The 24488-nt window shown below is 39.8% G+C and overlaps 1 protein-coding gene across 1 annotated transcript; it reads right to left on the bottom strand.

The window, feature by feature from the left end:
• Window positions 1-1916: 1916 nt before the first annotated feature.
• LOC139469032 (sodium-coupled monocarboxylate transporter 1-like) lies at window positions 1917-19094 on the bottom strand. Its single transcript, XM_071251165.1, has 15 exons — window positions 18720-19094; window positions 18389-18454; window positions 17674-17725; window positions 14474-14541; window positions 10744-10898; window positions 9085-9225; window positions 8469-8601; window positions 7419-7507; window positions 7119-7234; window positions 6242-6309; window positions 5485-5571; window positions 5165-5367; window positions 4661-4761; window positions 2224-2342; window positions 1917-2087 (listed from the first exon to the last, which is right to left on the bottom strand). Exons 1-15 carry the CDS (start codon window positions 19092-19094, stop codon window positions 1917-1919), a joined length of 1944 nt encoding a protein of 647 aa, XP_071107266.1.
• Between the last annotated feature and the right edge of the window lie 5394 nt (window positions 19095-24488).

Here is a 24488-nt window from a genome sequence, read left to right as displayed (position 1 = left end):
ACGTATCAACATATGTTTACTTTACCCTTGTTGGTATCAAAACTACTCAAACACACCCAGTGCTGGAATAAAGTTGATTTCGTTGGGGAATTACCTCACTTTGTATAGTTTTCATTTATAAATTGTCTCGTCATGGACCTTTGGGTTTACTTACGAAAATCACACGGTAACATTGCGAACCAAACTACGTTGGACCAACTAAAACAAATGGTTAATGGTTATTGAACTGCTAGGCGGAACATGGCTATTTCTTGTCATGACTAATTCATGCTAAGGTTAATCATGTTAAACATACCCGTCTTTAAAAAACGGCTCTTCGTGGCTTTTGTTTTGTCTTTGACCGGGCATTAACTAACTGAATTATGATATAAGCTGAATAGCACAGGAAGTCTATTTTTCATTGACTTTGATGATAGAACAATGTGACGAAGAACGGGTCTCCAGCGGGATTCGAAAGAAAAGGTTCAGACTGAAGACTAAAGCGTGTCGTCTTCTATTTGTGCGACACGTAAATTCAAAAGCAAGCGCTTAAAATATAATCATTCTCGAATAAATGCCGTAATTTCACTGGGAGTAATAGGCAATATGGCGGTGAACATTCTGTGAATAATGCATGTTATTAAAATCACAGACGGCTATTCATTACATGACACAGAGACCATGCTTTTTTGATGAGGAAATGCCAGGCGATAGTTTAGAGATAAGTTATCATGGTGTCAACTCATGTATAATATGTACATGAAATCTAAGGCCCACTTTTTAAAATGTTTATTTATACGAATGACAAGGAAGAGAATGGTAAAAATAGAGACAGAAAAGTATATGAATGCATCATGAGGAAATCTGTGGAATTAACATGTTAACAATTAAATATTTACTAACATCGTGACTAATAGTTAATCCGTTTCTGAATGGAGATATTTGTGTTTGATTCAGCATGTATAGGATCCTGAATGTTGACCATGGTTTAAACAGGTAAGAGCAGAGGGACTCCCGGTGTATGAATCGTCCACCGGACAAGCACAATTATCCAAGGCGTTAAATGTGTCTGATGGGGATATCCATGTTAAACTGCCGCATAGTATCGCAGAGAGCTAGCACTATAAAACCGGCATTAGTCAGGACAAGCCCACGCACACACGCACGCACATCGCAATATAAGAGAAATAATAAATACAATAATCTTCAACAGTGACGTTAAACCCTATGTGACCACCTCACTTGTTAGTGGATGAGACGGGATATCTTCCACCCAAAAGTACCTAAACAACCCGCCGACATATGGAAGCTTTCTTTTTTAACCCCGGTTACTTAACCCGTTCCAAAATACTGTTATAACTATTTTCACGGCGACCCTTTACTTAAATGTTTTTGGTACATTGTAAAAGTTAGAAAAATTGAAAACCCGTCATGAACGCCGTTACAGTGACTGGGGTAAACCCCAAAACATCTAAGTTACAGCTACAGCGTTCTCTCTCCATATATATTTCTTACAGAGAGGGGGCACGGGTGGCCCAGTCGTCTAAGGCGCCGCGATTCTCTGTGCAAAGTGGCGTCCCTTGGGCACGTCAGAAACCTATGATTGTGGTTTCGAATCCCGGTTCGCCCCGATTATGTTTCTAAGTTGGTCAGCACCATACCCGTGCTCGTGGGTTTCACCGAAGTGGTAAACGTCCTGCATCACTTCGGGCTTTCCTCCCACATTAAGCTGACACGCCGTGATATAACTGGAATAATGTTCAGAGCGGCGTTAAACCCAACTCACTCACTCACTCTTACAGAGATCTAAGAATCGAAGAAACCTCCAACACATATGATTCTATGAAAGCCATTTGGACACCAGATAATGGCGCATACTCCCCCTTTAACAATTATGACAATTATATATCTTACAGAAGTCCGAGAATAGAAGACATTTACAGAACAGATTGTATAAAATTAGGATTGTCACGTCCGATTTTCGATTCAACCTTTTCACGGATATGTCCTTGTTTCTGGTTATCATCATAACTCTCGGATATTGCCTTGTTTATGTTCACAGTCCCATCCGTACCATTTAGTGTATATTTCGTGACACTGTCGTGTTCCTGAAATATATAATCAAACAGATATATTTTTAAGAACAGATACATATGTTTACATATGAAAATAGAAGCATATTACAGTAAGTCTATGGTGGTATACAATGAAACCTTTAAGTACTAAATTCTGAAATAATCTTACCCATTCATAGTTGACCCCGCATCTGAGAGGACCAAGTATCATCTCCGGCAAACAAGGGAAGAGCCGGTCAAACAGAGGGCAGATCAGACGAGGGTTCATGGTTTCAGGATCGGCTTTTCCTGAAGGGATTGAATTATATAGCATCTCCTATATAGCTCAGGAGGGGAAATACTGTTCCAAATTCGTCCGAGAAGAATCCGTAGTAATCACAAATTAACGTTAATAAATTATGGGGTTTTATGGAAGGCTACTAACCGCTGCAGATGTTACTTCAATGACATCAAGTCGTCATATCTGTCTAATAGAATCCACATTTTCAACATTTTCAACTTTGTACACCACTTAAGGCAAAACTTCATTCCTTGATCCATTGGGCTTTTACAAAACGTGGTGTCCATAGATACAGTTACATGTCTATTTTTGACCCGTGAAGATCCGGGGTAGAATAGGTCTTCAGCAACCCATGCTTGCCGTAAAAGGTGAATATGCTTGTCGTAAAAGGCGACTTACGGGATCGGGTGGTCAGGCTCGCTGACTTGGTTGATGCATGTCATCGATCCCAATTGCGTGGATCGATGCTCATGATACCAATCAATGGATTGTCTGGTCCATACTCTATTATTTACAGACCGCCGTCATATAGCTGGAATATTGCTGAGTGCGGCGTTAAACAACAAACCAACCATTTCATTATGCACATGAATCGGAATATCTGCCCGGATTGACAAAGTCAAAACAAGGTAATTTGGCAAAGAAGTTTATCTTGAGCTTCGTGGATATCGATGATCTAAAACCGTTCAATAATAATCAAATAGCCAATTCTCTTCTGCTAATTTACCCACTTGAGCAAGAGGAGACGAGTAAGACCGCCTCATATCTATTATATTTGGATGTACTCTTGTGAACCTCCAGTGACGTCATCCTATTGTTCTCCAGTCAGGTTAAATGTCATAAACAGGGATTTTATATGATATTCAAGGCACATTTCCTATGTAATGTTACAATATCAAGGCTATTTTATTAACACAACTGTTTTTATTGTAACATCTGGCTAGAAATGTATTGCATTTGAACACAATGTAAAGAAAAATCACTTGATAAATGTTTTCCTTATATTCCCGAGAATAGAACACGCAACCTTGGTATATGTAGCCCAGTGACTGTACCACTAGGCTACAGTGACACTGATCATTCACAATGTTTTAAGAATGTCTTTTCCAAGTACCGTACCCCGGCAACATATATTTTACGCCAGTTTCCTTAGGTTCATGAAAAGTATGTGTGAAACATAAAAATGTTGATAAATGTTGTTTTAAGTTTCCCTTTTCGGTTCATAAGTAAGATAAAACACATCTCATCGGTAAAGAATCGGAGTAACAAAAATCTCTTCACAATAGGATGCTTTCAACTTTCTTACAGTCAACGTTCCGTTTATGTCGAGCAATATTCCAGCAGCTCCAGCTCTTGGTGTCCACATGTACAACTGTTGAGGTACAATCGAGCATGATCTTTCTATGGAGATTTCAAAGAGCGTCATACGACTCTTCCTCAAAAGTTCTTTGATCAAGACTGCAACAGTCAATGCTTTCAAATAAAGCTTTCAAATAGTTTTAGGGTAGACATGTGGAGGACATTTCCAAATTTGACGCATCAATGACAAAAAATATGCCCGATGCAAATCCCTATTTTGACTTCTACCATGCGTTCCCTTGTTTTTTCAAATGAACGATTGACTTACTTTCGCATGCGTTTGTGTTGGGTGCAACCGGTGGGGCTGGGAAAGGTCACCTTTCCGCGAACATCTGGTATCATTACTGTTTAATGTAATTAGCGATTCATAAACAAACGCTCTTAATATGGGAATACTCGTACAATCGACTCTGCCTTAAGCAGAGATTTCTTATGTTTGTTTGTTGTTTAGCCGCACTCAACAGTATTCCAGCTATATGAAGGCGGTCTTGAAACGATCGAGTAAATGATGATATGGTATGTAAGGACAGAACAATCATAGTCACACTGTGTAACACTGATGCTCCGGTGACGGGTTTATCGCAACATCACCTATACCCTAACCCTAATTATTTGGTGTACAGATTATTTGACAAAAGAATCGGGTTTGTCATCGAAAATAACTTAAAACTTAAAAGGTTTTTCTTTTTGTCTGTAAGCGGATATCAAGAAATAAAATTAAATGTTTGGAGGATGTTTTGGATCAAGTCCTTCTCCCATTCCCCAAATACCTCAACATATATAGTGATAAGTAAAATATAATTAATAATTTTTCTCAATTATAAAGGTCTCTGGTTGATCACGAGACTACACCCACACATCCCCGCCCTAAACCAGGCCTCCACCCTCAAGTAATCGTGATATGTCGGTTTGTTAGCACACCTAAATGTAGATGCTGTACCAGTAAATAGAAAACAGTGAAAATCACCTGTGATGAAGCTGACGACAAGACCAACGACTACAACCACCGCCACTGCGGTCGGAGAGTAATTTAAGTACGATAACTCATACAGCGGGTAGAAAGGATCACTGAAAAATAATCATAAGTTTTCATCGTCACCTGATAATGTATTCTCTGTGCATAGATATGACAGAAAGGAATGTGCCCTTGTGCTGATTGTAGTGAAGAAACGGGGATTTAACGCCGCATCAAACAGTATTTCAGTGACCGGTGGGGCAGGATACGCTCACATTTTCGCGAACACCTCATATCATCACTTTTTGATAGTGATTCATGAACACATTGTTATGATAGAGTCGGAATCGTACAAAGGACAGTGCTGTTAGCAGTTTTTTTTTATGAATATGGCAACGGTTTTGTCGCTTTTATTTATATAATTATCTTGGTGTAGCACTGAATTTACGTCATCAGTTTTCCGTGAGTATTATGAGATCCGATGAATTGATTAAAATAGCTGATAACAATACATGCCTTGAGCCTAATGGAGCATCGTCTCGGGTGATATTTAAAGGTGATGTAGTGGTTGCCAGTGTAGCCGACGGTGTAGTGACGTTCCAGTTGCAGCCGTCAGTTGAAAAAGATGAGAAAACACCAGTGGACGCTTTGTTCAAGTACGCGCCGATACAGATCCAGACCATGAATGTCACCGACGTCAGGCCCCCAGCAAGAGCCCCCTGCAAGAATTCAAATTCAAAGACGGCAAATTACGTCTCACGCTTATAAGTACGTACATGTACAGCCAATCGATCCAGACGATAGTGACATTGTCTGTTATTTAGAACTATACTTACCCAAGAATTTGCCCAGGGAAAGAACATTCCCAGGACGAAGAGGCCAAACATGGGACCGCTGAGCACGCTTGTCACGCTGTATGTAGCCTGAACATACATACAGCATAATGAATGATGTGTATGCAACACATTAACATCATTTACTTACTTGTCATCAATGCCACGTTACAATGTCATCAATGAGTTTCAGAGATTCATTCATACATTTGGCACATTAGCTATTTTCCCTTTTACACCCAAGGGGATCTGTTTCGGGGAGTGATTATGATGTTAACGTTTTAACACTTTATAAGTAAACCCCTGATATATTAGAGCATATTAGGCCTGATTTAGTGGGTTGTTATGCAGGCTTTGGAAAAAACGGCTTCTCTCATTGTACCCATGTTGAGAATCGAACCCCAACGCCATGATTAAAATACATGATATTGTTATAAAGTTACTCTGAAAATACCGTTAAGTAAATTCTCTCAAACAATTCCAGACGCAAATTAAAATAAAAAACATCAGAATGTTTATTTTCGGCTCCCACAATACGAATTCCAGACCTATAATTTGGTGAATAATGCATTATAATACGACCGCCCCGCCACGAGGTTTGCGTGGAATACGAAAATGTGAGGACACTGTTTGTGTTTCTCTGAATATTTTACGTCCGTGTCAAATACTTTAGTTATCTGAGATACATCAGAAATGGACCCTCTGGAATCTGCAGGTGCAATGGCAAATACATCGCGAAAAGTGTAGGCACTTTACGTACCTCCATGACGCTCCCTAACTGTGACACAACAAACGCCAGGGCTACCGTCAGACCTCCAACTACAAACACTGTAGCACAGGAAATAACAACAAATACACTATTCATTTGCTCAAATTTGAGGATATGAAATCCCTGTTTTTGCTATAAAGTTTCATTTTCGCATTTACATCTACATGTATCTCAAATTCAGGAATAATGTTCAATTTTATGGCTGCATAAAATTTGGAAGAAATAACTCTGTATGGCAGCAGTCATCACTGTTTCAGATACACCACGGCTGAATACAGTGGATTCTGGGCCTGGCAAACATGCGACAGTGAGCGTGAGACATGATCCACGCCTTCGACAGGGTTATGATGACATGCAATTAGCAAGGTCACAGAGCCAGGCCACCCATATCTCACATAAGCCGACTCTTAATGCAAACCGGAGGTAACCCGGAATCGCCACATCTTATACACATAAAAAACTAAAATGAAAATACAGAAAACTATTTTCACCGCGGTGATAATATTCCCACCGCGGTGTAAATCGTTTTCTGTATTTTCATTTTATTTTTTGATATTTTCGCTTTTGTTTTTGACATTTTCGTTTTTGTTTTTGACATTTTCATTTTAGTTTTTGACCTTTTCGTTTTTGTTTTGGACATTTCCATTTTAGTTTTTGACATTTTCGCTTCACATTTCAGCGATTCAATAGCTACTTGAAAGTACATTTTGCCATGTTTTCGGTTGTTTTTATACATGTTTTTTTACATTGTGTTAATTTGCAAAAAGGTTACGATAAAAGTAAGTGTAATTTCAAAACATTGAAAAACAGACTCCATGTCCCTTATGGGCCACCGTAATAACGAGACACTGCTTTGGTGGCTACCTACCAATGATCTTGCACAGAATAGTTACAGCTCTGTCTGACATTTTTCTACAGCAGAATGGTTGGATTAAATCTTTGGATATTACGGCACTGATTGCATTGAAACCTGAGGACAGCGAGCTGAAACAGACATAACTGATTGAATTATCAAACATAAAACGAATTGTTTCCTTTACCACATAAGTTATTCCTCGATATGCAACGAGATGTCACGTAAAAACAAGTGCTTAGGAACACAACGAGTTGAACGTTTACCGTCAGACTGACACGTGGTCACATAATGAAAGGGGAGAGAACCATGTACCTGAGACCTCCGCTGATGATACACGAGACAAACACTCCGGGTAGGCCGTGCAGATGTCCCAGGATGTCCATCACATACAGCGGCAACAGCTGAGATTTAAGAGTGAGTGAGTGAGTGAGTGAGTGAGTGAGTGAGTGAGTGAGTTTTAAACCACTCGGCTACCCCTCCATCCGTGAGATATCACATCACATAATATGAACTGATTTATTTATAAATATCCTGATTATGTAACATACTTGCAAGTAATGTCTGTTCAAATAAATTCAACAGCAGCTCCATAATTTTATGTCTGCCGTCAATGTAGATTTTACTGTAGAGTTAATGACGTCTTTAAGACAGTGGTCCATTTACTGTATGGCTATGACATATTAAGAGAAGCATATTCATCACAACTAAAGGACACACCTTATATTTTTGGTTTACGGATGTTCAGGTCGATAGGTCGCAAAAATACAAAAGTAAACAGATCCCATTTCAAATATTTTGATTGAGGTTTCCTCAAAATGATAAATAAGGAAGCAAATAGGTAAATAAAAAAAGCAACTGAAAACAATAAAGTGGGGGCGGATATTTTTAAGATACATTTTTATCAGGTTTTACATACAGTTATGGTATTTTCAATCATTTATATCTTGACAGCGATAGTAAATATATTTCTTCTACCATTTTACCTATTTCTAGTCGGCGGAATGAAATACCTGCTGCTTTTCATTGTTGTTTCACATTTCAAGTTTTGGAGACGGCGTATTCGAAAACCAAGATTAAAAAAGTATATTTGAACATTGTCGTGTTTGTTGTCATATTCAACATCAATTAGATGTGACTGGCATCCACATCCTCTATTATTGATGAACACATATCGACTATGGAAATGGATCGGTGGTTTTATCGTAAAAATAACGGACAAAACTATTTCTAGAATCATTAGAAACTCTATTGTACGATTCCGACTAAAGTGCCTTGCAAAATAAAGTGTCGACCCATGTTTGATAGTGGAAAAATGAAACAAACAAGAAATGCAGATAGAATACTGGTGACAATAATTTCTACCTGATCTGTACTAGTGATGAGGTTGTTGAACTGGAGATGATGGCAGTCGGCGTAGAAGGCAAACATGACGATTCCTATCATGCAGCACATGCTGACGATGAAGATCAGACCGATCAGGTTCACGAAAAGAGCACTACAATCCAACATAGAAATTGTTTCAATCACAATGTACTCATTTACCTTATTTGATTATAATTCGATCATTCTAATCATTCCCACTACCGGCTTGCCGTATGTTCAAAACGTCACATCCAGAGAATAATAAGTCTCTAATATCTGCCCAATCATTCCATTGGTCATTAAAGTTAAAATAGAGAAATATGATGAAAAGTATGCGCATGGATCACTGAAAATCAGTTATGACACCAGGTCATTTGTCATATGTCATTTAATAAATACAATGTGCATTAATTTAAGGTACATATTAATATTATTCTTAGCCGGATTCAACGCCACTTTGAAATTCCAGTGTGTAAAAGTCTGTAAACCAAGGATCACAATCGAGGATACAAAGTTCTTCAAAATCTTCATTTTTTACAAAATTCAAACATCCATAATAAAACCAATATTATATGTTTGTGGTATAAAACCCAGAACACACAAAACATCTGCTCACATCTGAGCCTTTCTGATGGACGGACAGGAGAGGGCCCTTTGTACTTGTGCCTGATTGACGCCATAGTTGCTCAGCCACAAAGAACCTCCGCCGATGAGGATTGTCCATACTGAATGCCGAGTAGTGGGATCAACGCTGAAACTGGAGACATGCAGCCAAGATTTACCTTTTATTATTTTGTTTATGGTTATTTCTCAAAAACACACTCGGTGACAAAAAAGAAATAATTGCAAAACAATATCGTTTTAAGGAATTGTTTTACACTGGTCACAAAACAGTACAGTCGGTAGGGTATAAAGACTACAATCAATAACCAGTTTTCCAAATAATATAACATAAATCACCAGGCAAAAGGAAGTATACATTTAAAAATTGGATTTGACCGAAAAACTACTAACGTTACTAGAACGTTGCTAGTCTGAAAACAGTCTGAAACGCTGCAGACTTAAGGATCAAAACACAGCAATTACATCACCGTCGAATAACCATTTCTTGTTCGTCTCATCCTTAACCATCAACCGACATTGGTGGGCGCTTCCTTTTGCCTGACACTTTATCAATCTCACAGAGTCTGTGACATGCCATTTCATCTGTGTAGTGCTATTTCAAGACTACGACGGGATAATGTAATTTGGAGAAAATATCCCGAACAAACGAACTAATCTGTGCTTTGCAATCGCTTGTAATCCATGCGTCAACGAAGGGGATCATCCCAAATATATTCGTCACTATTGTCGGTCACAGGTAGGGGCTCATTTGTAGCGAAATCACCAATTCATCTTTCGAGAAACATTCACATTCCATGATAACTTGAAATAATTATAAGTATGATCGATGCGTCATTATTTTATTCACAAATCAGCGAATGTTTTAAACACAAAAAGCCTCAAAACAAAAGTAATGAAAGTACCGATACCCGAACAATAAACGCAATCGAATAAATAGTATGTTTCGCACATTGTGTTCTCACCGATTACTGAACTCAATTTGTGATGTAGATATGTAGGCCTTTGTCACATTTCCGTTGTTGAAAGAAAGAGGAGTACATTGTATGTTTCAATCCCTTAATGCCACTCATAGTCATGCTTGCTAGAAAGCGAACGGAGGGGCAAATATATAATATACATGTATGATAAAGCTTCAATGCTATCGCACTCAGCTTAATCCTTCAATGCTATCGCACTCAGCTTAATCCATCAATGCTATCGCACTCAGCTTAATCACTGACGCCCTCAATGATTTCCCCATCATATTGACTTTCTTATTACCTTGTGATCCTATTTGATTAAACATGAACAGTCTGTATATAAATTGACATGCCCTTGAGCCCGTGAAGATTCCGGGTAAGAATAGGTCTTCCTCAACCCATGCTTGTCTAAGGGGCGACTAATAGGGATCGGGTGGTCAGGCTCGCTGATTTGGTTGTCATCGTATCCCAATTGCGTAGATCGATGCTCATGATGTCAATCACTGGATTATCTGGTCCAGATTATTTATTTATCCATCGATCATTTACAGAACGCCGACATGAAGCTGGAATCTTGCTGAGTTAGCCATTTCTTCAACCTGTGGTAATGAATGTTTGTTCGCATCCCATCATACAAGCCTAACAGGACTATATTAAAAATACTATATATTGTTACGCAGAAATGGTCTTACTCGTGGAAGTTAATCCTCGATCTGTTGGCGGCGATGTCCCAGGCGTTCTGGAAGCCGCCCATGACGATGGAACCCTGAATAAGTACCGCAAACAACCCGGCAGCGATGACTACTGCCTGCAATGTGTCTGTCCACAACACGGCCTTCATGCCACCCTGTATAAAACAGATCAGTGATATTTATGAATAAACTTACATGTACTCAAAAGTAAATAATAAGAGTGAATGAGTGGGTCAGTGAGTGAATATGGTTTACGCCGCTTTGAGCAATATTCCAACAATATCACGGCGGAGAACACCAGAAATGGGCTTCACACATTGTACCCATGTCGGGAATAGAACCCGGGTTTTCGGCGTGACGAGCGAACGCTTCAACCAATAGGCTACCCTACCGCCCCGATAAAAGCGGCGTAAAACCATACTCACTCACTCACCTCTACCGCCCCGCAAATAATGATAAGCATAGAAAATTCATTTTGCAAGTCTCGTATTTATCATGATGGTGATGGTTTACGTAAAAAATTAAATAATGCTTATATTGGTGACACTTGGAATTTATCAACCGTTTAGAGAAAATATCACATTGATAAAGGTCAAGAAAGCATCACATGGGTATCCATGTCTTTCTCTCGTATATCGTATGATTGACCTAGACATGGTATCCTAAGCGTTATGAATATTCAAAGGAAATATATTGTTTGTTTGTTGTTTACGCCGCATTTTCAATATTCCAGCTATATGATGGCGGTCTGTAAATAATCGAGTCTGGACCAGACAATTAAGTGGTTGAAATTATGAGCCTCCATCTACGAAACTGGGATAAGATGACAAATATCAACCAAGTCAGCGAGCCTGACTACCCGATCCCGCTAATCGCCTCTTACGACAAGCATAGTCGCCTTTTAAGACCTATTCTAAGAAATATAGATGTCTTCGTTTGGACTAGAGGACCGGGTCGTTAGGGTCGCTGACTTGGTTGATGCATGTAATCTTATCCTAATTGCGTAGATCAACGTTCGTGATGTCAAACACTGGATTGTCTCGCCCAGACTCATTTATTTACAGACTTCCGTCACATTCTTGGAATATTGCTAAGTGCGGCTTTTCAGAAAAACGAGAAAAAAGAACCAAAATAAATAAACAAACAAACAAACAAACGGAAAGGGTTTTGTTTAAAGCCGCTTTATACAGGATTTCGGATTTTCCCAGTGTGTCAACTTAATGTAAGACGAATGCCCAAAGTGCAGGTGACTTTTGTCACTTTGTGAAACTCACAAACACGGGATATGCAGCTGAAACATCAAGATTTCTCAGCGAGATGAATGTGGGTAGCACACAATCAAACCTTATATATAAGGGACACAACTCCGCACAGCTTGGATCCGACTGGCCACGAGCGCATTTGAGTAGGACCTATGAGGAGATCTATTATAACCTCAGGTACGGCACCATTGTCGCTCGGTATATATTGTCGCATCATCGTCGGCGACGGTATATGCCGGGGGTGCAGTGATTTGAGCAGTGATTTGGAAGGCCACAGCTATGATAGATGATTAGACGACTCAGGATATTGTTAATGCGGACACCATTATGGCGAAAGTTTAATTATCTTTAAGTGTCCTCAGTGTACGATTATGAGACGTAATTGTTACTTCCAAACCAATATATATGACCGTAAACTGTTTTATATCGAAATACAAATTGAACTGAAGATATTAATGTACGACCAGAAACCAGAAATGTTTTATCTTTTAAAATTGGTAGTTTTGGAATATGCCTCTGATACATGAGTTATAAATTAGTGATAATACAAGTGATATGCTGGTTAGACATAAGATTGCTGCATTATTATTTATCCGTAAAACTTTGGAATGCATGTGTTCATGTATATATTTGTCTATATTACACTTATTTGAATACTACTTCTATTTTGCTAAGTAAGTTTATTAAACTATTCTGTACAATGCGTGATATATATTGATATAGGGGGGAGACCCTGGGCAACCCTGTTTATAAATACCCATCCACTACACATATGATTGTAGAAATATATACAGTTTAACGTATATCATTTCTAACTACAAATACATTATCACTACGACGTTCTACTCTGTTAATGTTTCCAAATAGAAACAATAAAAACTAGAAGTTACATCTCTGAATCCAAAGGCATTTATACACTACCTGACAAAAGCTTAATATGAAGTTGTCATGTAAGCCTACACTTTTTAAGTTTTGGATAACGCCCAGAAATAGCCAATAATAATTCTCTAAAAGCTCTAAATATTTCGAAGGCATCAATACTGGCATTACAAGTGCAGAAAGTATCCTGAAAGTAAATTTAAGAGAAATGAGAGGTTGTATTAGTTTGGACATACACTCTCCGGAAATGACTTTTCAAAGTTCATAACGTTTCCATGGAAACTGTCCAACATACAACTTTGGAAAATCTCTAACTAGCAACAGGCACCATTGCTCAATGTGATCAAAAAGTGTATGGAGTTTCGTGAAGCGAGACTGTATGGTGTTCGAGATATGCTCCGGAAAATATATGATTACAGACTGACATACTGACGACTACATATGCCCCCGTCGTTATATGTCGGGGAGAAAAAAATCAAGTGTTACATGTTTTCTATAAGTGTAATGATGATCATCATGATCAACATAACCATCATCATCTACTACATCGTCATCTCCAAGTTTATGTTTTTTCCTCTGACGAATGCCGACAATATGTGCATTGAACCTCGGCAAATATATGCTGTAACAACCCCACAGGGTGGCTGGATTAACAGGTACAGGTCTAGTGCGAGTGACGTCAGCCGCGTGAAGGTTTGTTTGAATGACCTAATTCCAGTTTTGCTGGGACTACAGTTAAGTACTTGCCTAGGTCCTCGATGACACTTAAACCATCTATGGCCATAACACACGCGAAGTAGAGAGTAATGTAAACATGCACTATGTGAATAGAGGGATCTGTTTGAGGAAAGTGGGTATACCTTCACATTATTGTTTACGTAAGTCTGATTTTAGCGGGGGATTTGTAGTGGCATATATCCATGGCCACTGCTTAGTGGCAATTGTCCGTCCTTTGCGAGACATTGTATACGTAATTTGTGCCTCGCGTGAAACTAGAACATTTTCTCTGTAAAAAGGGCAATCGTTTGCAGTTAGTGTGGTATACATACTTAAATTGATGTGAACAGAAAAAAGGTCTTTGAACAACTTGAATCAGATTATAAAAGGTTCTGTACAGAAGGCTACATCGAGTGGGTTAGGTTAGCGCTGCTTTCACGTCTTCAGTTCTCTCGACACAAGCATAGTTTTGGTGCCAATATGCCAAGGATCGGGAGAACCTGAGATTTGAAACCGTGATCAGCGGATCCTTGCACGGCTAAGAGACAAATTATGATAGGATTCCTGTTTTCTTGAATGACAGAGTTACGAGTTAGAATGTGATCATATTTATGATTACGAGATGAGCAAAACCTGTGATTTGACAAAAGGTGCCAATTATTCTGTTTATTATGTATATGATCTAACTCTACAGTAAAACTCTGCGTAAAGCGTTATTTCACAAGATTTTTTTTTCCAAACGTATAGAGGTTTACTTAATACGTAAAAATATGTGTATTCCACTAATGAACTATTTAATCCGACATAGTCCCTTTAACGTACTATTATTTTTATCTGGTAGTGACAGTATCGTATTCAAGAAAATAACTCACCACAGCTGTGTAAATTGTAGCGATGAGAGCCACGGAGACCAATAAACCCCAAAGGTTTATTCCTGTCACTGTAACAAGATAATGTTTAAGGTATTTACATGTAATTGCGTATTTATTACCTCCTCAATAGGACCGGCTCCGTGGCCTAGTGGTAGAGCGTCCGCCCGGAGAGCGGAATACCAAAAGACGTTAAAATATGGTACTTGTTGTTACCCTGTCTGGCGCTCGTCAATAACGGGCTAAAACAAGGACTGGTCGGCTCGGAGTCAGTAAAATGTGTCTGAGTGGGGTATTCGTGTTTAACTGCGGCATGGTATCTCAGTGGGCTAGCACTATAAATCGGCATCAGTCCGGACAAGTACAAGCAGCCACATACACACACACACACACACACGTGCATGCACGTCGCTATATAAGTGCAATAATCTTGAACGCGACGTTAAACCCTATTTCACTTCACCTACGAAATAATATTATAATCTTTCGATATGGCACATACATTATATTTCTATGATTATTAAATGTACACTATGTACTTCAAGATAAAGGTTATACGATACCTTTAAGATTAATGTCAGACGTTATAAGGATTATCGTGCCTTCAATAAACTGATCATCTGAAGATGTTTGTTGTTTGACGCCGCACTCAGCAATATCCCAGCTATATGAACATGACGTCGGTCTGTAAATAATTGAGTCTGGACCAGAAAATCCAGTGACTAACATCATGAGCTTTGATCTGCGCATTTGGGATACGATGGCATGCATCAACCAAGTCAGCGAGCCTGACCACCTGATCCCGTTACTCGCCTATTACGACAAGTTTGGGATACTGGGGACAAATTGTGATATCTAAAGATGAGTTGCATATTTTTGACAATCAAGATATTCTTGGCATTCCATGATTATACCAAGACTGATAATTAATAATATAATATTTTTTGTATAGATATTTTTTGTATAGCAGTCCTATCAAAGGTCTGCCTGGCATCGATCGATCCGTAACATACAATAATGTTAAACTTCATTGACACATGCACACTGTAAGATGTGGTAGCATGAAAGGTATGACATAAATCTCATATGTAAATATGTGATGAACTTTTCTTGGTGTAGAAACTGTCCTAAATATTCTTCCCAAGGACAACGAGAACTGAGGAAGGTTTTAAAGTTAGACAAGAATCATTGCTATTTTATGCAAATTGTGCGAGGGGCGGGTTCTCCTGGTAGAGCGGGCCATGCTTACCCTTTTCAGGAAGACCCGATGTTGCGCCTTCACCCTATTTTGCCAACAGAAATTAATGTATGCACATTGGGAAATATTTTTGTAAATGGACTGAACCACTTTTGTTTGGCGTATTATTTTATAAGAGATAAGCCTCTCTCTCGGAGAGATAAAAGAAAGTAAGTTAATATGTCAATATCTGTTGCCCAATCAAGTGATGCTTGTACTGTTGCAGATAAAAACAACGTTAGTAATTAAGAAAAAACGGATAGAGGAAATAAGTACTTATAACTGTATAAACATGAACAAAATAAATAATATGGAACCAATCACATCACTTAACTATTTTTAAGATCAATACAATTTACGTTTAAATCCATTTTCGTACAAATACACTCTTCAAAAAAAACCCCGCACAGGTAGAGTTTTAGTAAATTTATTGTACCTAATAAAGTCGATATATTTGATTTAATATCATAGATACAAATATGAAATTTTGGAGCTCGATAGTTACATGTTGTCGTTGTACAATGGATTGAAAACTGTTCATTGTCAGTTCACATAAGGCCACAAGGTTGCGCTGAACTCAGTATCTCGTGTGAACGCCCCGGGTAGCAATCACGGCTCTGCATCTCCTCGACACTGACTGGTTAAGTGTTCGAATTCTGTCCTGCGGAATTCTGCGCCATTCTGCTTGTAACGCGTTGGCCAGTTGTGGGAGTGTCTGCGGCGTGTTCTGACGTTGACGTACACGTCGATAGAGTTCATCCCAGAGGTGTTAGATTGGCTTGAGATCAGGAGATCTCGACAGCCAGGGCAGGACGTTGATGTTGGCATTATGAAGGTAGTCTACCGTAACACGAGCTGTGTGCAGTGGAGCGTTGTCCTGTTGAAACAGCTCCCTCTGGCGGTCAATGATTAAAGAAGGTGAGTTGAAGAATTTGATTCATGTAGCGATTTGCTGTCAATTTTCCCTCAACCACAACCAAGTAAGATCTCGTGGTGTATGATATGGCCCCCCACACAATGACACTACTTCCACCGAAATTGTCGAATTAACGTACATAATGTGGGGCAAAACGCTCATTTCGACGACGATAAACATCTCTTCCATCTGGTCTTCAGGGTCGGATTTAAGCCTCGCGAAGATGGTACCTGACAGTCTGGTCCAATATCCTTATCAAACCAGGGATGCATCCTGCAATCTCCGTAGCTGTGGCATTGCGATGACGGAGATGCAGGGGTGGTAACTCACTCTTTGTAGGCCGGTTCTCGAACGGTCAGCAGTGGAAATGAACTGTGTGTATCGGTCACAAAGGCGGCAAATGGTGCTGTGGTGGACGTTGAAGTGGCGTGCAACAGAAGACTGCGATTCCCCTCTTTGGATACGTTCCGATCGGCATCGCTGAGTCTCGGCATTTTCGAACTTGAACAAATTGACAATTGAATGACAAATTACTGGCTTATGCTTGTCTTTTTATAGCCACCATCACGAATGCCATAACTTTCACTAACATTTTGCTTTACTGTTTTCCCTCATGACATTTTTGAACAAGTGTGAAAACAATGCCGTTTAAGGCATTGCAAATCGTCAATGGCTGCGTGTTGACCCACCGTTTATAGAATATCAGGCCACCAACATTTTCCAATCACAAGTATCCAATTTATATTCCGGATTTTCTGTGTAGCCAGGTTCAGTGAACTACATACTACATGTACCTGTGCGTTTCTTTTTTTGAAGAGTGTAAGCCAGTTCTTAAGCAATTAACAGTAGACTGAGTATACTGAACATTACTGTATATACAACAAGAAAATAATATGGAACATCAGACCGTATCATTTTACTGTAGGCACAGTGTGACCGTGGACACATAAAGAAGAGACCCTGAATGAGCGAATCATAGTCTGAGATATAATCTACTCTCTTTGTCGCTGTGATGATTTATGTGTCGAAGACATCATGCAATTCACCCACCTGCATTCAATGCAAGCGACGGGGCGTACAACACAAGGGACATATATACCAACTGAAATGAAAAGGACAGAAAGACATGAGTTGGATTGTATACATATGTATCACACACGAAAAGAAAGAATTATATTTTTAGTTATTATTACAGTAAAGAACAGACAATTCCATCATCTGTGTGTTGCCTGGGATTTGTAAAAAATAGAGAAAGCAAAATCCAGATGGAGGCTAGCATTCTTAAAATGCACAACAATAATTTCTCACTCAACAACTACAATACAATTTGAAACAAACAAACAAATAAACAGCAACAACACCCCACCAAAACAAAAACAATATAACAACTCAATTAAATAATATGTCCCAAAATAAAATAGTGTTTTTCGCGAAAACCTGATTTTCAGTGATCCATTCATATAATTTTTTTAATTTTCACGGCTATTTTGCCTTTAACGGCCAATGGAATCTGTTTCAGTGGATAATCAAGACTAGTCATGTTCTGGCTTTGACGTTTCATATTAAATGTTTCGTTTTGACAGCATGTAATCACTTTTAACAGTGGGCCTGGGACTATGTTCATACTATCGATCACTGCGTGTATCTGGTCCAAACACGAGAGTGCAAAAGACGGATTATTGCTGGCGGCGGCGTTAAACGTAAGAAACTGTCATACTGTTAGTAATAATATATATACACGGTTGATAATTCGATGTGAACGTACCGTTAGAGTGAGAAACATGACGACTCCTAGTATGCGGACCGCTTTGTTGAATCTCATCTCAAGATACTGGAAGAAAATAGGGGTTATTCTCTACCTATGTTAAATGGCACGACATTGATACAGCTGTTAGGTCAACTTCACATAAAGCTCCATCCGATGTGTAACCATCAATTTAAAAAGTGGAAACATGAAATAAACAATAGGCATGAACTAAACAACAGGAATGGATAAAACAGATATCATGAAGAGACAATTCCCATGAATTCCAACATTATTTTATCCTTTGTATTAGATATTTATATATCTTAATTCAGATGAGAAAGAATCTCACCTCAAACACGCTTGTGACACCCAGTTTGAAGAAGAACGGGATGAACACCACTCCTGACATAAGTATCGCCAACACAAACGATGCACATAGCCACCAGTACATTGTCGTGTAATTGTAAATCTCGGCCGGCGTCCCGAGCAACGTCAGCGCCGACATGAACGTCACCAACAACGACAAAGCTACAGGGATGGCATACATCTTGCGACCACCTAAGAGGTACTCCTCAGATTCCATTTTTTTTCTGTCCTTGATGGCAAAGACGAGTCCGATCCCTAACGATGCAGCCAAGGTGAGAGAGAAAAGGACATAGTCGACGACTGAGAACGCCTTTGACTTGCCGGTGTAGAAGCTGTAATCCACATCCATGTCGTTCATGACACTGAAGCAACTCGACTGTTCAGACAGTGTGCAGTGTATTTCTCCTGACAAGAGACACACCTATGTACAAGCCAAAATCTCCCGACCTGTGAACTTGACATGACATGTGTTGTAAATATACACATATTATAGCACACCGTATACACCAGCCAGAATTGACAGCTGCCTTGTTCAGATCCGGCAAGAGGTTATATTGCCACTGCTTGAATAATAAAATGACATTTACCAGCAGAAGAAAACACGTGTGCACCATAAAAATGATCTAAAATATTATTGTCATGGAGGTTTATTTTGCAGAATCATGCATGATAATCCCATGTATCAACACTTTGTCATGTTATGTGTGAGGCGAAATGGGGTTTAACGTCGCGTCCAAGATTATTGCACTTATATAGCGACGTGCATGTACGTGTGTGTGTATGACTGCTTGTACTGTCCGGACTGATGCCGATTTATAGTGCCAGCTCACTGAGATACCATGCCGCAGTTTAACATGAATACCCCACTCATACACAGTATACTGACTCCGTGCCGACCAGTCCTTAGTTTTAGCGCCTTACTACCGAGCGCCAGGCAGGATCACAACAAGTACCATCTTTTAACGTCTTTTGGTATGACGCGGCCGGGGCTCGACCCCGGACCGAACGCTCTCCCTCTAGACTACGGAGGTGTTCCCTTAGTCATGTTAAGTCATGATGACCCAGAAATTGCACTTGCAATCCCGGACATTGCGTGCATTAAATCCCATGAGTAAGAAGTCGCATGATGAACGAGAGAGGGACACACGATGTACGGGGAGAGAGTCGCATGCTCTATATACTTATGACGAACTACGGTTATGACGAACTAAAATTAGTGGTCGTTTTGAGTTCGTTATTACCGTAGCTTACTGTAGTTTTACTTATCCATGCTTCACTTCGGACCAGGTTGTCGCTTCACAAAAAACTGTTTTCGTTACGACCTCTCGTCTGATTCGGACGTCATGTCATGTTTTACGACTCTTACAATAAAACTATCGTATGCCCGTCGTAAACTCCTCTTCAGATAAGAGTGATTTTACGGTTTGCGACATTCTAACTCACGCTTCCCATCGGGACTGTCGTTCCCATATAATTGTTTTGGAGCGCAATTTAAAACAAACCCCACCTTTTTAAATGTATTTTGTAAACCCGGGTTCGATTCCCGACATGGGTACAATGTGTGAAGCCCATTGCTGGTGTCCCCCGCCGTGATATTGCTGGAATATTACTAAAAGCGGCGTAAAACCATACTCACTTACTCAAAGGACTCTGACATGCTAATGGTGCGGAGAAATGTGCAGTTCATCGAACAAATGTTGTTGATACAAAACCTGATACGGCTTGGCTACTCAACCAATCCTGTCACTTGATTCAATTTGACCGCAATTTCATGGCCGCAATCAGGAATTATGTGCTCGGTACATTAATCATATTTTGTGACACATCTTTGGAGTTAAACACATGCTCACTACTGTTTAATCACTGGTACAGAACTCTTAATCTCTCAGCTTGCCTGGGCATTTTGCCATGGGTAGACATCGACCCTGCAGTCACTTAGACATAGTTGTTAATCCCTTCAACAAGCTGGTTAAGTGGGAATGAACCCACGAATCACGAATTACTAACAGTCAAACTGTCTTTTAAGGTGAAAATATATAACAGTTACTACAAAAGAACATGATGGCTTCTTAAATCAGTATTGTGATCGTTTCAAAACATATCACAATACATTTGTCTCACAGTAACATCATCTGTCCAATTCAAGCAATGAAGTAATGTTATTATCGAATTAGATAATGTTTGGGCGCACGCGTATCAGCTTTTCATCCTTTTGAACTCCTCTTTAGCAAAATGCGCAGATCACGACGGCCGCCTCAGAAAACCACAATTGTCGAAAGGCGTCAATAATTTTAGCTATGCGGTCATTTTCAGTGTGACGTCATTCCGACCTTACGTCAGACAAGATTCCAGTGACATCAACACTCCCGTCTGGAGGACGTAAACAATACACTGGTATGCGTGAAGTGATATTTGCACTAGAGCACACGCGATTTTTATGAACTCATCCTTTGGGTAATAAATCAAACTTATTATCCACTGTTAGTTATGCTTTCTTGTGGCACGTATACAAAACGAAAGTAGTTTCCTCAACACACATGATAAAGCTATTATAACACGAAGCATCAAGCTTTTGTGTGCAGTAAAGTCATAGGGAAATAAAAAATATTACATCATGAAAGTTGGTTAATCTCACCCAACATCTGATGCTATAAGTATCATCCTCGGGAATAGGCGGTCAATAAGAGAACAAATCAGGTTTTAGGATCCGTTTTTCCAGTAACGAATTCAACCATGACTTAGGGTCAGTACTCTTATGACAGATCCAGCATAGATTAGCATAATGACATTTAGGGAGATATTTGGAATCCCCGAAAACCTAGGCAATCGCCTTGCCAGCGGATGGAACAGACTTTGCCTCCTTCGTCTCCAATACTCACCCATGGTTACAACTCGCTCAACAAAACAGGTGGTTCTGCTTCAAAATGACATACATTCTTACGAGAGAGGATGGAACTGGAGCCTTTCTGATCTGGAGTCAGAAGCCTTGTAACAGAGCGTGCTGAAACCTTTGTCATGTCCAGTTCATTTCTCAGAACTCTCTCACCAGGAGCATCATCCATTGAAGTCGACATGATGGGCCGTTGGAATCAGTTCTTTTTATGGAGATACTTGATGACAGCGCGGAAACCATTTATGTCCATTTTCATCAACAAGGAATACTTTTGATGACTGCAGACATATACTGCCTTGTGTATTTGGCTCAAATGCAGCTTACAAGCATGGAAAGTATTGTACTTAATACATGCAAACCGTGAATTGGGCACTATACATCTTTCGTAGTTTGGGTCAGAACTGTTCAGCCACCCCTCGTTTGTTGTTATGTTATTAAAAAAATTCACAAGTATTTTATCTGACTACAGTTTGAAGAATAGTTATGTATCATATCTGAATGTAATTATTTCTATGCGGATTTTATAACTCCCCTTGACAAGGGCTTGTGGTGCCTCCCGACGCTTTCTCGTGTTTGCAAAGGGCAAGTTAATACTGTTACGTGTACATTCATACAGACAGATAAACAAACAAAAGTATGATGAGCAACAAATCCGATCTCATCTGGAATACACTTGTGATTCCCAATTGTAGAAGAATGAAATGAATATTACCATTGAGAGGATTATCGCAAATACAACAGGTAAACACAGAAACCAGTACATGGTCGTGAAGGTGTACAACTCGGCCGACGTTCCCAACAACGTCAGTGCTGATATAAACGTCGACATTATCGACAACGCTACAGGTATAACACACATGTGTCGCCCGCCAAGCAGGTACTCATGGTACGTTTCTTTCTGTCTAGGAGGGCGTGCACTATTCCGACCCCTGCCGCTGTGGGGATAGCGAGGCCGAAAAGAACATAGTCGACGACGGAAAACATCTTTGTCTTTCCAGTGTAGAAGTTGTAGTCCTCAGCCATGACGCAATACAAGGCATAGTGTAACTACTTATGACGAAGTTAGATTTAACTCTTTCATATCTCCGAGAGACCATGTTTATGTTCATGTATTTACCTTTTGTTATATATTTATTTCGTGTGTGTCTCAAAGGTAGGCCGTTCCAGAATACACATGTCAGGCTTTATTTATTCATGGAGTGCTCGTGTCCACATGCACTTGCTAAACACTTTAACTTTTGTAGATTCTAAATATTATATTTCTTGACAAATGATTCAGTACAAAACGTCGATTGATCCTTTTTATATGTCATGATCAGATCTGCAGGAGCACGTGTGTTCTCAGTATGCCACATGGAGATATAAGTTTTTCCCCAGCTATTTTGGTTTATCTCAAAAGTGTCAATGGTCATGCCCACCCATTCTGAGAACACCCGGAGTCACATTTTCCAATGGTTTGTTAATGCCGGAAATGTAGATACCAGTATATGGCCATCGTATGGAAGGTGTTATTATTGCTAGAAAGAATGTAAGAAGTCATTGTGTATTTACATGTCAAGGCGTGACAATCTGTTCCATACCAAAAATGCTGGTGTTTCAGGGAAGAAGGCACTGTCAATGTTGTTTTGTTGATGGTTCTGTACTGCTGGATGGTACAGAAATGAGTGTCAACCAAGCGAAATGCCATATCAAATTGACCCAGACTCAGGTTTTCAAGGATAGGCTATCTGAACGACCAGTGCATCGAGTTTATGTACAGTGTGTTGAGAAGATCAGCAACCCTACAGAATCCTTCGCTGGATGAAGTCGGCTACTCTGAAAGGGGAACAGAAGGCTTTCTGTTTGCTGCTCAGGACCAGTCACTTCCCACTCGAAACCGTCAATGTGTGATTTTACATCAAAATGTAAATATGAAATGTAGATTATGCAATGAATTTAACGACTGTCCAACACATTGTCACAAATCTTGGCACAAACACAGTATCTTAAGCGACATGATGGAGTGGCTCGATCCTTTTATTATCGTTTCCGACCATGCATGTAGCTAGTTTTGGCACAAAAGTCCATCCCGAGGTATGTAGATGATAAATTTCAATTTCTTTGGAACAGGCCCGTACACAGACTCAGACTTATCTGGGCCAACAAACCTGATCTTGTCTTTTTCTAATAATCAACTGAAACATTTATATTATCGAATTTTCTGTCCCTTTTGACACTAATGTGATTGACAACATTCAGGAAAAACATGGCAAGTATGCGGACCTCGCTTGCGACATTCACGCTTGCATCCCAAGTACCAAGTTGTTCGACTCATCATTGTTCTTGGTTCCTTAGATTAAGTACCTCCTAATCTGTTGACTGACATTGGGAGAGTACCCAGGTATATTGTCAGGAATACAGCCCTTCTAACAACCTGGGCGATGCAGAAGGCTGCAGTGTTGGGGAGTCTTCACATTCACCGAAAAATTCTAGGTCTGTTCGACAAGGCAGCGCTTCCTGGGAGAGGTCCCATTCGCTGTCTGGGCTGCGTGTAGAGGGGGCACGGGCCCTGACGAACCTAACCAGCCTGACTGTGCCAGGATCACCTAAACCATCTTTGCTAAACTTATTTATTTTAATATATAAATAATAATAATAATCTTTAGAAGGTTAGAACAACATTGTCATCTCATCCTATTGGGTACCCATTCACTGCTGGGGGAACAGAAGCACAATTCGAAAACTTCCCAAGTCACTTCCCCAAGGAGACACCACCTGTTTTACGTGTTTCAGTGTGGGGCAGGACCGGAGCCCCAGGAACTCTCAGGAGTCAAACTGCCGGAACGCGTTCACCTGTCCAAGGATTCTCCGCATCCGTCT

The sequence above is a fragment of the Haliotis cracherodii genome, unplaced genomic scaffold (assembly GCF_022045235.1).
Source record: "Haliotis cracherodii isolate W230 unplaced genomic scaffold, xgHalCrac1.p SCAF_2, whole genome shotgun sequence".
Taxonomy (NCBI): Eukaryota; Metazoa; Mollusca; class Gastropoda; order Lepetellida; family Haliotidae; genus Haliotis; species Haliotis cracherodii.
This window is presented reverse-complemented; position numbering and strand designations above follow the sequence as displayed.

Bases quoted from the DNA above. Each gene is read 5' to 3' on its own strand.
- LOC139469032 (XM_071251165.1), bottom strand. From the start codon at position 19,094: ATGAACGACATGGATGTGGATTACAGCTTCTACACCGGCAAGTCAAAG. The intron at 10,899-14,473 runs GTGAGTTATTTT...TGTTTTATACAG, and splicing joins CTACAATTTACACAGCTGTG to GGTGGCATGAAGGCCGTGTT. The intron at 6,310-7,118 runs GTAGGTAGCCAC...CCTGTGCTACAG, and splicing joins TATTCTGTGCAAGATCATTG to TGTTTGTAGTTGGAGGTCTG.